The sequence below is a fragment of the Corvus moneduloides genome, chromosome 7 (genome assembly GCF_009650955.1).
Source record: "Corvus moneduloides isolate bCorMon1 chromosome 7, bCorMon1.pri, whole genome shotgun sequence".
NCBI lineage: Eukaryota > Metazoa > Chordata > Aves > Passeriformes > Corvidae > Corvus > Corvus moneduloides.
The window spans coordinates 28,502,431-28,517,445 of NC_045482.1; the positions used below are offsets into that span (position 1 = coordinate 28,502,431).

The 15,015-nt window shown below is 43.8% G+C and overlaps 1 protein-coding gene across 5 annotated transcripts in view; it reads right to left on the bottom strand.

The window, feature by feature from the left end:
* Window positions 1-15,015, bottom strand: part of SEMA5B (semaphorin 5B) — a 271,124-nt gene that overhangs the window by 18,248 nt on the left and 237,861 nt on the right. For 4 of the 5 annotated variants that reach the window (XM_032114157.1, XM_032114158.1, XM_032114156.1 and 1 more), the window contains exons 15-22: window positions 14,465-14,608; window positions 12,827-12,974; window positions 11,330-11,555; window positions 10,469-10,687; window positions 8,474-8,644; window positions 7,432-7,581; window positions 6,490-6,534; window positions 3,135-3,340 (exon numbers count right to left, since the gene is read on the bottom strand). In XM_032114157.1, coding sequence (XP_031970048.1) covers window positions 3,135-3,340; window positions 6,490-6,534; window positions 7,432-7,581; window positions 8,474-8,644; window positions 10,469-10,687; window positions 11,330-11,555; window positions 12,827-12,974; window positions 14,465-14,608 — 1,309 coding nt within the window. The other variant, XM_032114160.1, reaches the window with a different exon arrangement.

Here is a 15,015-nt window from a genome sequence, read left to right on the forward strand (position 1 = left end):
ATATTTCAAGATGAAAACAAACTAAAGATGGTTGCGGAAGGCTTATTATTATCAAAGAATGGAAAATAATAGACTTGTGCGTAAGGCCAGCCTTCTGCTACCATCATGTCACTGTGTATTATCATTTTCTGTTACTGAAAAGTAGTCTACACACCCTCTATTTCCTTAATCATGGACTTACTAACTCTTTCACACAGACACACACACACACAGACCTACAACTACTCTTTTACTTCCATTACTTAAAAAATGTTCAGGGTGGTTTTCTTGGTATCTGCTGAATAGAAACTTATCTGGGTTTAGAATCTGGAATTTCAGGTGTTTCCACTTTCTTTCATATGTACATATTTTAGGTTCAGATAGGCTCATATCCAAGCTCAGTCCAATCCAGAAGGTGAATTTTAGCTTCTCCATCATTTGAATGTTAATTGTGTGGCATCACAATAAAACCACACATGCTCCTTGAAGGCATGAAAAACTCCCTCCTGACCCTTAAAAAAACCTGTCAGTTATTGCTAAATACAAACCTGGTTAATAACAAGTTCTATAAGCAATTACACAGCACAGAGCACACAGAACCTTTCCTCTTACTTCACTAATGCTATATGCTTCAAGGAAACACTGAGGAGTGGCAAATTCGTAGTATGAAATGAGAAATTTTCAGCCAAGAGTTTAGGAAAGGAGGCACAATAGAGAAGGTGAGCAGAAAGAAATACTCAACAGGAATGGAGAAAAAGGGGCTTCATTCGATAAACAGATTTTACCCTTTCTGTAAATCTCTTTGCGTCATTCACCACTCTGAAGTTGTACGACTTTGAGTTCTTCTCAGCAAGTAGCCCCTTGCTCCTAAACATTTAGCTTTGGTCTGTCCAATGACTGCAGATTTATGCACTTGAACTCTTTCACTTCCTAACATTCTATAAATAAGCCCCATCTGGTCTATCTCTCCTTGTGTCCAAGTCCCTTCTCCCCCCAGCGTAACTCATACAGTCTCAGTTAGCTAATGCCTTCCTTTAAATAAACCAGACTTTTCAAAACTTGATCTAATGCCTAAGCTCTTTATATCCTCGAAAGAAGACTCTAACAGCTGCTCACTGTTACTATACACTAGATCAAGTATTAGGAGATGGATCTATCAAAGAGGTCAACTCCCTCCTGACACTACATTAACTAATCTGCTGCTATTTTAAACTTTGCTTAGCTTTGTTGTTACTTCTACTTCACTGCACCACTTGACATAGACATAGTGCATTTCATAACCCATTTACCCAATTGATCAAGATCGTTCTGTGAACAACCTCATCCTTCTAAATTTTACCCATTCTGCCTATTTTAGCATCATCTGGTAACACATGATAGCACAGTATAAATCATGAAGAAAATGTTAACACAAATCCAGCCCTCCAACTACCTGCTTTTGGCCAGAAAAATAAATTTGTCTCTTTTCTTCATTGTTTGCTATATAAGAAACAAGAGAATACTCTAGCTCATTTCTTTATTCCTGCAAGTCTTTTTAATCTAGGTCTTCCTATTGACTTTGCCACAGCAACTCCCATAACTGAAAGGATTACTCTCACAGTTTGATGCTTCCAGAATCAAGTCCCTGTTCTTTACCTGTCTTAATAATTTATTACCAAACCTGTATATGCAGAGTGTGTAGAATAATACATCCCATGAAACTTTGTTAAAAGTCTCTGAAAATCCCGATATGTCTTCTGCTTCCCTCCTATCTCGATCAATATTTATTTAATTTAAAAAAGGAATCCAATTTGCTTGACATGATTTACTTTCCACAAATCTATGCTGACTTGCATTATGATGCTGGACTCTTATTAAACTGTATGCAACTGTAGCTTTATGCTTGCTAAAAGACGTGTTTTTGAGACTGCATTTATAGGCAGCAGGATCCTATGAGAGGCTGCAATGCCCAACAAGGAATTCACCACATTCTTATTATCATACTGGTCAGTTATTTTCCAGCTTGAACTGTTTTCCTTTAAAACAGCAAAACAACATAGACCCTCCTCAAATTATTTGATGCAAGCTCTTATTTCTGACATGCATTCACACTGCAAATCACAGCCATGTACTGGAGTTGTCCTGTGCCCAGCACTGTACAGTTGCTATGTAGAAACTGTCCTCAACACCCAGGGAGTTTAGACTGTGGCAATGGTCCCACCACTGATCTTATTGTTGGGTCTCAGTGAGAAGCCGGGCCAGACCACCAGAGGCAGACAATCAAAACGTCAACAGCACGTAGTTGTACGAAGGAACGAGCAGCTGCAGGGCTTCCTTCTGGCTTGTGTTCATGTCCCAAATAATGCTCCACACTGTTCAAGTGACCCTAGGCAGGCTGTTCCTCCTGTGATGGCATGAAGCCCCTCCATCCACGCCACTGCTCACTGCTCTGATCCCACACTTCACCAGGAGACTGATGCTCCAATACAGTGAAGTGCTGCTGTCTCAGGGTATTGTCTGCAGCACCCTGGGTCCTATCTGCTCTGATAATGGGCGGTGCTCACTTTAGCAAGCCAACATGCCAACAACACATGCCCCTTCAGCACTCATCTCCTAAGGCTGCAGCTCCCTACTCTGCTACTGTCACTGAATTCTGCACAGCTGCCTGGGGTAAGTTCTGTCCAGTACTGATAGAGGGGGCAGAACCCTCTCTGCTTTCTCATTCATTCCAATTTGGCAGTTACCAAAGAATTTCCAAAATCTCATCCTACCAATGCACATTTTCCCAGCTATTTGTGCAATGAAGTTTCCATTTTTATTCTTCCTCCCCTCCATTTCCTCTTACCACGCACTAACAATGCACTGAACTGAGCTCTTACTGATTTTTTAGAGGACAATTTGTATACATTCAATAGTCAGAATGGGCTGGAGTATCTTGGTATGTACTTGCCAGACTGGCATTCATCAGGACTGTGAAACAGAACAAAATCCCACTGCAGTAATGAGGCTTTTTAACCCCTTTGTGACAGCAGAGCTAAATGCCCTTTCAACCCCATGTATAATGCCATCAGCTGGGCACAGAAACACAGACCTACCCAGTTTCAACCATGACATGAATACAGAATTTATTTAGGCACTATCAAGCTGTTTGTGGTATTTCTCCTCAAGTACCCTACCTTGAACTCCATAGGGGTGTACTTCTCATTCTTGGGGGTTGTGTTGCCCTTGTAATGGAGATGGTTGGGAGTGGTTGGGTGGATAACAGTGGACTCTTGGGACTGCCTCTGGCAGCGCTGGCAGTACACGTAAATCACAAATGTTAAGAGGCTGGAGCCGAAGAAACAGGAGACCCCAGTGGCAATCAGATGGATGAGACTAAAACCTGCAAGGGAAATGACAAGAGATGCTATTTTTAAAGAACAGCCCTTTTCCTTCCCCTGACAAGACCACAGGTGCAAATCAGAGCAGTGACATCTTGGGATCAACATTAATAAGCTGTTGAAGCCAGAGTCTTACGTTCTAACATAAACTGACATAATCTCCCTGCAAATCGGTCTCCCCACTGCAGCTCTGCCTTGTGCAGTTTAACAGGTTCATGCATTGTTTTCTCAAAGCTCCCTCCCTGTCTCTCCTCTCTACCCTCTATTGATATTGAAACTAAACATTATGTGAAGCTGACAGCTAAAGAAATGAGCCATACAAACAATGCACATTAATAGATTCCAAAGCATGTGCGTGTCATGGAAATAAGGGGATAAAAATGCTCAGTGTTTCTCTGAAGGGGAAGGAAGGGAGGGGAAAGCCTTTTTTGTCGGCAGCCCAAAATGCCTATGGGACTGTGTGTGGGGTGGGGGAGATACACATTCCTCCCCCTTGTAATCCAAGCGTGCTCAGCATTCTTGCTTATTCATGGGATGGCATTGCCTTGGCCGTGTCTGCACTACCTCTGAGGTGTATTTGTACTGCTAGCAGTGAAACAGGGGTCCTCTGGTGAAGAGGAAAGATAAGGCGGGCAGTGCTTGAAAAACTCTTCTTTGTTGGCTTTCTCCACAAATTGCAGAGATAGGAAATCAGTTGCAGGCAGGTGCTGGCGGGGTAGCTACAGTGCAAATACTTCAAACAGAAAAACTCTTGGACTATAAAAGCCTCCTGCAGAGATCTCTCCACGCAGGATTGCAACAGCACCCTTCAAGGCCAGCACTCTGGAAGGAGCTGTAGCTGGGCATCCCACACACGGGAAAGTACCTAACTTGCAGCTCTGACTGGTGGGGGGAAGGCAAAGTCAAACAGCACTCCTTGTTCCTCCCTCACCACACTGAGTCTCACACCCCACAGTAAAACCCAACACTAACTGATCTCCACTGACAACAAGTAGTGAGCCTTAGAGCCACCAAGTTATCAAAGCAGCCAGAGGCAATGTGGGATGGCAAAACTTTATAACCCTGTTGTATTTTGCTATGTGCAGGGGGGACTATACGAAAAAAAATCAGCTATTTAACTACAAATGCTTCTGCCTTTCCTCTGCCTTTGCTCTGTCATCTTTCAAACAGGAATGACGGAGGCCTCAGAGCCCAAGGGGACCCCCTGACCGCTGGTCCCAGGGCAGCTGTCCCAGGGGTCACTCACATCACCTCAGTGGCAACTGCAGCGGTAAATTTCCCGTAATACTTAAAAAGCCAATTCATTTGGACAGACTGCTGTGTTGACTTGACTGTGTGCAGGGAAATGGGACTACTCAGAGAGTGGCTTTAAATGAGGCTCATTTTTAGTCTGATCACGGTGTGCAGTTTTTTGGTGCCATCTTACATTTTTAGTGATATGCTTTTCAAATAGCAGATTCTGCCCATTTGTCAATGGCTCTCATCTAATCTTTAGTTAAAAAATATCCTCCTGATTTTAAAAAGAACAAAACCGATAGAGTTCTACAGCAAAGTAATGCACTTCAATCATAATTACAGCAAGGAACATACAGAATTTATTAGACTGATGAGCTACATTTATTTTTCAAACCACCTTATAAAATTCCATTGCAAGATTACCAGTTTCTATTGTGTTTTGGATGATTGTCCAAAAAAACCCCAGCAGAAATGTTATAATTTCCTACTAAATGTCACAAGACTTTTGCAAAAATACATTTCCTTTCTAAAAACCTCTGCTTGCTTTGCATCACTCACGAGACCTAAAACACAGAATATGCAACTGTGTTCAGTAAAGCCACATGACATGCTGCCACATTCGTCTCCTGCCCAGCTTTGCTTATATTGCAGTGAATGTTTCATTTCACTGCCACATTTGCAAGTCACAACATAAAGCTCTCTTATATTTCACTCTCACCTCTGAAACACCCATCTGATTTTTCAAATGAGTTTTGGCTTTATCTTAGGGGGAAGAAAACCAAATTATTTTGTTTGCAGCATGTGAGTCCCCAGGGGGGAAGCTTTCTGGTTCATCACTTTGAAAATATGGATTTTCTGAGATGCATCAACAGAATTTCTATTGATTGGTTTCTTTGCCAAATATTGTAGAAGGCTACATTAATAAATAATATTAGCTATGGTAAAATGTAGATAGCAACAGCAAATACAGTGGTGATTGAAAAATGAAGGAAATGTGGGTACAGTGCATAACAGCAGAGTGCAAGCCATAGCAAGGGGTCCTGGAATTAAAGCAGAACCATTGCACCCTCTGAGGGAGAAGGAGTGACGCAGGAAACCAAATGTTACATTGCAGGGGCTGAAATCTTAATTCCATTGACTGCCCTCAGTTGCAAACTGAGAAGCCACATTTCCATGCCACAGGTGGCATATCTGTTTTTGCCATAATCTCTACAGGGAGAAGAGATTTTGGCAGCTTGAAGATCATCTAGATTTCAGGAAAGCAGGGATGTGATGCTAGCAGGAATTGGCACGGCCATTAGTGTGAAACTAGCATTTTAAAACATTAAAGGAACCTGCCATTTTCTTCAGTCTGCATTTTTACCATAGGGGCTCCCAGGGCAGTGGAAAAGTGACACTAATGACTGGATCTTTCCAGGTTACATGCAGAAAAGAGACACAGTTTCTGTGAGAGGTGAGAACTTGAATGAAAGGAAGTGCTTGAAGGACAAGTATAAACCTCTAATCTTGTCCTATATCAGCAAAGGATCTGTCTAAGAGACCCTGTTCACTGAAATCTTTATAGGTTATTTAAAAACATCTGCCTCCAAACAGCTGGAGGCTTACAGTGGTGAATGGGGAATAACCCTTCCACCTGAACCATTTACCCTGGAGGTAGAGAGACACAAGCAATTGCTCTCTGGTAATTAATGACCCTCAGTGGCCAACCCAAACTTCCAAATAAATAAAAATCTTGGAACTGACAAGTGGACATGCAATACATTCTTCCAGTCTGACTCAGACAGCAAGACTCCAGTGGAATTAAGGCTATCAGTGGGATATGAGCTGTATAGATTAATGGTTTGGTTGATACTGCACAGGGAGAAAAGAAGTCAGGTTAAGATAAAAATAAGATATATAGTTAGTGGTACCCTACCTCCACAGTTTGTGCTCTCGTCAATGCTGGAGGCTGGCAGGATCACTAAACAAAGAAAAGATTAGAGAAAGTTGTCATTTTGCCATCCCTTTACTTCTTCAAGTAATTAAACCCTCTGTGCTCCAGACTCAAGGTGCTCATATGTTCTGCAGCAAGCTGAGAGTCTCTCTAAATTGAATTATAAGCTCATGGTTTGAAATACATGCAACAAAACCTCCGTAAAGATCTTACAATTCCAGTACTGTTACCTGATCACTCTTTAGCTTCTTCAATACAGGGAAAAGATAGTAGCTGAGAAAACCATGAAAAAGAATACCATTGCCTAGAGATCTCAGATTTTTAAGTCAGTGCACTGTAATCCAAAAAAAGAACATGGGGAAAGGCATTTTTCAGTCTAGATCCGTATCAGATATTTGCCTGAGAGATTCAATTTCCAGAAAACACAGGGTGGAATATGGTGGTGACCATCTGTCCATCAACAGTGTTGCTCTGTTAGACCCTGGATTAATCTCCCACCTTCACATCCCAATTTTCTCCATCTGCCTCACCTTAATTCTTCACTCTTTTGGGATGCTTTTTTGATACCTGAAATCAAGGACCTTCTGTTGCCTGTATGCATACTGAGAACAGAGACAATTTTTATAACCCAGCCTAAGACAAACTATACAAGGTTAAAAGCTTCGATGCAGTTGAAGCAATACTAGTTATTTGTTACAGATCAAGGTAATTCTGTTTAAAAGAAATGTTAAGCTGCTTAAGGGAATGCCTTTTACCTTGTGCCTGCCACAAGGGAATTTATAACGTTTGTCTGTTTTCTTGTTTTTCTAGAAGCATCCAAGCCCAAATTATAATAGAGAAGATCTCAGCCTAGTTTGACAGTCCAGGCACAAGCTGCTCTCCTGAACTGGCCCACCCTCTCCTCCTGGATGACATGGTACATACCAGGAATTTCATTATACAGGCAATCCTGGTACTGAGTGCTGTTTCCGACGCACTGGGAAGAGTCCGGGCTGTGCACCTCGCAGTAGCGGCTGCGGTACTGGATGCCCTCTTCATTACACAGGCTCCACTCTGACCACTCTGACCAGCCACCTGAAGTCCAGGGTTAGGACAACACACATACAGCGTCACCAAGAAGGAAAAAGATGCTTTGTAGATACCACACTTCTCCCACGCTGAAGGATTCTAGATCCTGGCCTGGGCCTCTCTCGCACATCTAATCCAGGGGTCCTTAGTGGATTTAATTTTCTCAGTGCAAGCATCACACCCTACTTGTCAGGTTGTAGCTCTCCTAACATGGACTAAACCAACCCTTGGTGGAGCACTGCACAGAACCAAGTTGCCTTAAAAGCTCCTAGATAAGCTCTCTGGTTAAAGACATACAAGGAGCAGGGTGGGGCAATGTTGCACCAGGACCTCCAAATTTTGATGTGGGCTGCCAGGGATACCTCAAGCAGCCAGCACAAATTAGAGCACTAACAGTTTTGCTGAGGTTCCTAAGGGCAGGAGTCAGCCTGCACTGGATCAGAAATACACAAAGGTAGTTCAAAACCAGCACAGATCTAAACCCTATCCTCTGAGTTGTAGCACATGCTGATCTGCTGTCTGTGAAACAAAACGGAAGGATCCCCTTCCCTTGTACAAATTGCTGCCTCATGGCCCCTTTTGTTTGTCATGTCAGCTTCCACACAGAAGAACCAAGCTCCTGCTTTTTCTAGTACTTGAAAGGGATCAACCATTAGCAAGATTTTGCTTGACCGGCACCAGAATGCCAGAGCAAGAACCAGTGAACAGGCAAAGAGAAAGGGGATGCATTGCAGTTAACGCTGGACTGTCTCCTTTTTCCCTGGCTCAACAGACATTGACTGAATGGCCAAAAAACTCATAACTGGTGGTGTTTCTGATTTGTTTTATAACATTTTGCAGCTGTGCCTTGCTCCCACCACCATGGAAGCCAGCTGGAGCAGGGATGAGAAGTGTCTACCTTGGCAGGGGTGCGTGTTGCAGAGGGCCTCCTCTGTGTGCAGCCCGATGCAGATGTCCTCCCCGCTGGATGGAGCTGGGTTGGTGCAGGTCCGTGTGCGCTGGTAGTGCCCACCCCCACAGGTGGCTGAGCAGTGAGACCAGGGAGTCCAGCAAGACCATGAGCCTTTCACTGGAGGGCATTGAAAAGCAAGCACAGACAGGTAGAGGCCATTGGTTACTCCTCTCACTGTGACAAAGCTGGAGAGCCCCAATGTCTCACCTTCCACATCCACCCTGCCCACACTAGCTAGCAGTTTCCTGCACCCCAGGACATTTGGGCCTGACAAGAACTTCACATCAAGAGAGGGTACAAATCCACTGTCTCCTGTGGATGCAGAATGCGTCTGTGCAGAAAAAGATTCTGCATCATAAAGTGCCAAAAATGGAAACTATTCTTTGTTGTAGTCATTAATATTCACTGAAATATTCTACTCCATTCTATTCCTTTCCTTTTTATAAAACAGCATTGCTATTATTACTATTATTATTATTACTAGTAGTACTACTACTACTATATTGTCTCCTGAAGCTTCACAGCAACAGCAAATTTACTTGGGAAAAAAGCACTGTAGCACCTAAGTGGAGCTTATATGGGATCTTTCTGTGGGAGGCCCAAGTCCTCTAGTCCCAGCCGTCAGGAAACAGAAATTCAGAGGCTTTATTTATTGACCCTGCTCATTGCATGGGCATTGGACTAGGTGACTTTAAAGGTCCCTTCCAACCCAAACCACTCTATGATCTAAGCATAACCCTGTAAGAGATTAATAATAAAACTATGGAGGGACTTAAGATCCTTGAATCACCCACTAAACTGCCTGGTTCGCAGGTCCACATGCCATCAAGATAATAACCTGGTGACTTAGAGTGAAATAAACCCAGGATTTGTGTATACACATTGAGTGAGGCAGGGAAGGAGGGAGACACAGAGAAATAGTAATCATGCACTCGGAACAGATTGTAAAACATCAGTGTCCAAGGGGAGAAAACAGCACAGAAAAAGGGCACAGACATTAGTGAAAAGCCACCAAGAGCTTCCAAAATAGTACTAATAGCTGCCTTTATAGTGCTAGAATTATTTCCTTTTTATAGGCCATGGAGTGCAATATTTGACACTCTTGCTATGCTCTTGCTGCACATTCTGATCGTATCTGCATTTGAATTTTATCTTTGTATTGAATTTTAGAATCATAATAGTACTACTATAATAGAGCATTTTCAAGTGTGGGCCACAGACTGTATTGCCAGAGGTAGATAATTGCTGGAACTGCAAAGAGGCAAGGTAATTTGTGTAAGATCACTTAAATTTAGTTTAGACACTTATTACAGAGCAAGGAGAAGGATAAGTGAGAGAGAATACAGTAGTCAATGGTCTATTACTACTATTCTGGACCAGGAGTGCAACATAAACATGAGGACAAACTCGAAAACCAGGAAACCAGGCAAGAATACTCCCTGCTGGCTGTGCAGGAAATGGTAACTGATGTCAAGAGTAGATGCCCATCGCAAGAACAATACGTAAGCAGGAGAGGGGGAAGAAACAAGTGTTCACAAGAAGAACCGCCACAGCAAGCATCTCTAAACAGTATTAAGCCACATTTATTAAGCCTGCCTCCTCATCAGGGAGCAGATGAACCATGATGCCCTCCACTGGATGGAGCATCAAACCTTCCTGAAGCAAAGGATTGCTATAAGCCACCATGCTACTTCCTCTAGAGGATGTGGCTGTGTTACCCTCTGAGCTGAGAAGAAACCTAAGTCAGCACTAAAGATCACATACACGGGTCATTACAATAGCTTTAAAAAAATAAGGAAAGTCCCCCAAACGAAAAACAAACAAACAAAAAAAAGGCAGCTTAAAAATACTGATTTTTTTTTTTTTTTTGCTGTTGTTGCTCTACCATTAAGATTTGGGAAAACACCTCTGAATTTCATGCAGGAAGATGATCATGGTTACCTGGGCAGGGGTGAGGATTGCAGTCTTGGTACTCCATCGCTGACCCCACACAGGGCAAGCCACCATTTTTAGGTTCAGGGTTTGTGCATGTTCTCTTCCTGATCCTAAAGCCCAGCTCACAGTCCCTGGAACAGGAAGACCAGGCCCCCCAAAAGGACCAGCCCCCATTGATAATCCGTGCAGAGGTCTTACCAGTCTTGAGGAGGTCATCAACAAGAGCTTCAAGGAAAACAAACAAGACACCATAAGATCACAGATTAACCAGTTGCTGGGCTTTTAGAAAGGGGTTCAGCTCATGAATACAATCAGGATCTATGTGCCCTGCAGAATAGCTTCTGTTGAAAGCCCTTAGCAAGAGTCTTTTTTTTCCCAGAGCTACAGCTAAGCTAGACAGGAAAAGAAATTTGTACCATACAAACTGAGTTTACTGATAACCCTGATAAATGACCTCCCTGGGCAGCAAATTGTGGCAGTCCAGACTGTGCCCTCAAGATGCTGCCTTGCATCACAGCAGTACTGCAGGGAACAACCTGAGAGACAGTGCACAAGGGGAGCTCCAGGAAGAAAAAAAAGACACACTGTCCTGAGAACTGCTCTTCTCTTCTTTACACCCTCATTACTCGCCTGTTGTCTTTGGGGCAGCCTGGCAGGAGCAAGAACAAATCTATACACTGCCATAAGCACAGAGCTCACAACTGTCTGTCTATGTCACAGGGTTCTCCCCATCGCTGCCCCTCTGCAGTGACACCAGTCCTACATGTCAACACTACTGCAGACACAGTCTTATTGTTCTGAGAGGATCCCCCTTGCACCACCACACCCAGGCCTGCCCCATGGTCCCTCAGAGCTGGCAGGACGTACAGTCAGTGTCACACACTGCGGAGCCATCGTTGGGGCAGAACCGACTCTCGGTTTTCTTCCTCCCGAACTGCAGCTCATGGGGATCTGACAGCTGGGCCCGGCACGTGTAGCGGAAGCGCTGCTCCTGGCGGGCACCGCTCTGGGTGATGTTGACAGGCATCCAAGGGGTCCAGGGTGTGTTCCTGCGCACCTCCGGGCAGCTCTCCGGGTTGCAGGTTTTATATTCCTGCCAAGAAGGAAAACCACTTCCTCCTTACTTATTAAACAGCAGCAGCCTAACTGGCAGAGGTTTATTTACACTTCAGAAAGTAAGGGGTACCCTCTGGATCTAAAACAATCCCCATCCACCTTCTCTGACCTCACAGGCACAAGTCAATGCTGGGCATGGCACAAAATATGGTGACTATGGAGGCAGTGGTAGTGCATAGCTTCAGGTGGACCTCAAGGGTAAACTGTGCTTGCTGGTTTTATGTCTCCCTCAGGTTTGTATTTCTTTGCTGACTCAAAATCCTGTGGGGCTTCGACAGCTTGGTTCATTATGGGCAGAAGAATAATTCAGGCAACAGATAATAATAACAGCAAACAAGTTTTCTGCTCTGACCCTGAGAGGCTGTTCTCAGGTCAGCATAGAGGAGCCCCAAGAGGACAAAATGTCAGTAAGGTTTATTCCTTGTAAGTTTATTTTTTTATTTTTAATATGGGTTTAGAGTAGATCTTCTTACAGCTATTTTAGTTTGATTGGCTTTTCAAACTCTCTAGTGAAGGTTATGAACCATTTGCCATCCTTGGTCTACAGCAGCCATTGAACACAGACAACATTCTGGCTGGCTGGGAATGGGGGGATTTGAGGGTTTTACAATTCTCGTCACCAGTGGAAGGAATTCCAGTGATAAGCATTTGTGTTCTTGATTTAAAGTAACTAAATAAACAACTCTTTTCTGGCAGAGGGGAAGAAATGCAATGCTTCAGGACTTCATGGTTCTAGTGTAAATGCCAAACAGCTTGTGAAGAAATGGGAGGTTCCAGATCAAGTCTGCTTACACTGAAAGGAAACCCTACAATCAATTAAAAAGGCTGCATGAAACAGCTGCCGGAACAGGAAAGGGAAAATAAAAAGAGCAGATGGGGTGTTGGACCTCTTGTTTACTCAAGTATGACAGTGCAACTCATTTCTGATGTGTGTGTGGCCTCCTTGACTCAACAGGATAATTCTTGGGAGTGGGACAGAAGAAAGGAACATCTATAGATCTTTCAGGTGAAGGACTTGATATCAGCCTACAGAGGCCTAAGGAAGTACTCTGTACACCAGTCTGTCCGTAAATCTGCCACCCCTCTGTTTCCAAGTTCATTTCAGCATCCTCTCCAGCAAAAGCTGAGGACAGCATTTTCTTCTTGCTTGAGAAATAAAACCACAGTGGAGAGAAGAGCTAAATATCCTGTTCCTTGATGCTACTGTCAACAGGTGCCCCTCGTGCAATGTCAGTAAACAATACATACCACAGCACAGCCTGGACATGTGTTTCCATTTTCACAGGACCTCTGCCTTGAATGAATCCCTCCACCACAATTCACGCTACATTTATTCCAAGGTCCCCATGAAGACCAAAAAATCGGTAATGGACATGGACTGTTCTCATTACAGAATCTGAAAGAAGAAAGAGCACTGCTCAAAAAACTCCACGTCAGCACATCCGAGGTACAAAATGGTGCGAGATGCAAGACTGCACACTGCATTTGGGCACAACTGATGCATGCACAGAGAGCCAGCAGAGACTGACACAATGTCAGATTAGCAATATTCCTGTCCATGGAGAGAAATGTAGCCTTTGTACCAAATGAGGGTGGTTAATCAGGCTGAGCTCGGTGAGACAGTTGGAGTGAATGGTCGAGATCAGGTTTTCTCAAGTGCTCTGTCTCAAAACTTTTCCACAAACACTGAGTCCACAAAAGAGCTCATAAACTGAAGCCCAAGTGTCACAAAAAGGGAGAGTGGATAGTAAATATTCTAAATGGGATGACTGGTGGGAGGACAACTCAACAGTCATCTGTCACTAATGGCAAGTGCTAAACACCTGACAATCTTCTCTTCACACAATCTGGCTTTTACTTCTGCCTCGACCCTAGGAAACTGGAGTTTGCAACCAGATGCTATATGCATCTAAAAGCAGGCCCTACGTGAATGCTACTTCATGTTCTGTGTCAAAAGTAACTGTAACTTTGTTCAGCTTTTTAACCAATATTGTTCTCAAATTTAATCACACAGAACTGCAATTTACTCAGAGGTAGTCTTCAAACCCAAAAAGGACCATTGTGAATGGACACAAATCAAACCAAACATTAAAATGTCTTGAAACAAGGCAATGAAATGAATTGCTCTTTTTATTCTGAGAAATGCAGAGACATATGTCTTAGTGACCACTCAAGGGACAAGCAACAGCCTATTGCCAAGTAGAGGTGCCCTTTAATGAAATGTCAGGCCTGGAAAGAAGCTGGGATGCCTTGAAGCACGTGTTTCATGAGGGGCCAAGCTTGAAGAAGCATTATAGTGCAGATGGCTCTGTAGGTTCAGAAAGTATTAGGTTTTAGTAATTTTGTGTGAAATTTTCGTAGCTTAGAGGGGAAAAAAGATGTTTTTCTGATGCCATGCCCTACAAAAACTCAACCCTGAATCTGTGAGTTAAGCTGTATTTTGTCATGAACTGCTTTTGGAGCATCAGAACAAGTAATAGAGACTTGGGAATGGTGCAACTGGCAGTGAAAGCTGCACATACTCAGCTGCCACTCCAGGGACAGATCAGAACAGAGTAACTGTGCCTGTAAACTCTACAGTGCAAACAGCAGGCACAGATTCTGCATTCCGTGAGGAAGTCAGCCCTCTGTGTGGGACAGGAATACTTGTGAAGGCCTGAAGGGTCCTGCTTGGGAGTGAGGGCAGCTCTGAAGCGTCTGATGTTCACAGGCTCACTGAAAGAGAGTGTCCATGCTTGTAAACAGCCGCATGCCTCCCAGGCTCTGGGACTGCTTCTGCTTTCTGCATTGAGCCCAACAGCCTCAATCTGCATTCCCAGCCACCACTTCCAGCTGCCAACATTACAGCCACAGAAATGAACACACACCATCAAGGACAACTCTTACCTTTCTTCCCTGCTCTGTCCAACGCAGACCCTGCCCCCATACCGTGGAGCAGGATTGCTGCAGGATCGCTGCCGGACCTGGAAGCCAATCCCACAGGAGGTGCTGCAGGGGGCCCAGGAAGACCACGGTGTCCAAGCGCCATTTCTAACAAAGAGGGTAAGAGAGAACAGAGTATGGGGGAAGTGTTGAACTCATGGGAGAATAGATTATTCATTTCAACCAGACTTTGTATCAGGGGAGACTTTTAAAAGGGAGTTTTGAAAGTGCTTAGCAGTGGCCTAACTTTCCTCCCTTTGAAGTCTCTAAGAATTGGAAAGGAAGAGAATGAAGACAATGCTGAATGATTTTGAAAACGTCTCCTAGGACTTGCTGGGCAATAGCGTTGTTAGTGTAACTTTGATTGACTATTCCCCCATCATCTTCCCCATGTCTCATAACCCTGCTCTTCTGACCCAATGGCTGATCCCAAAGGTCTATGTCTTGAACACTTCTGCACAAAGAGTTCAGGTTTTGAGTATCGTGAAGGCCAGTTGTGCCAACGGATGTAAAAA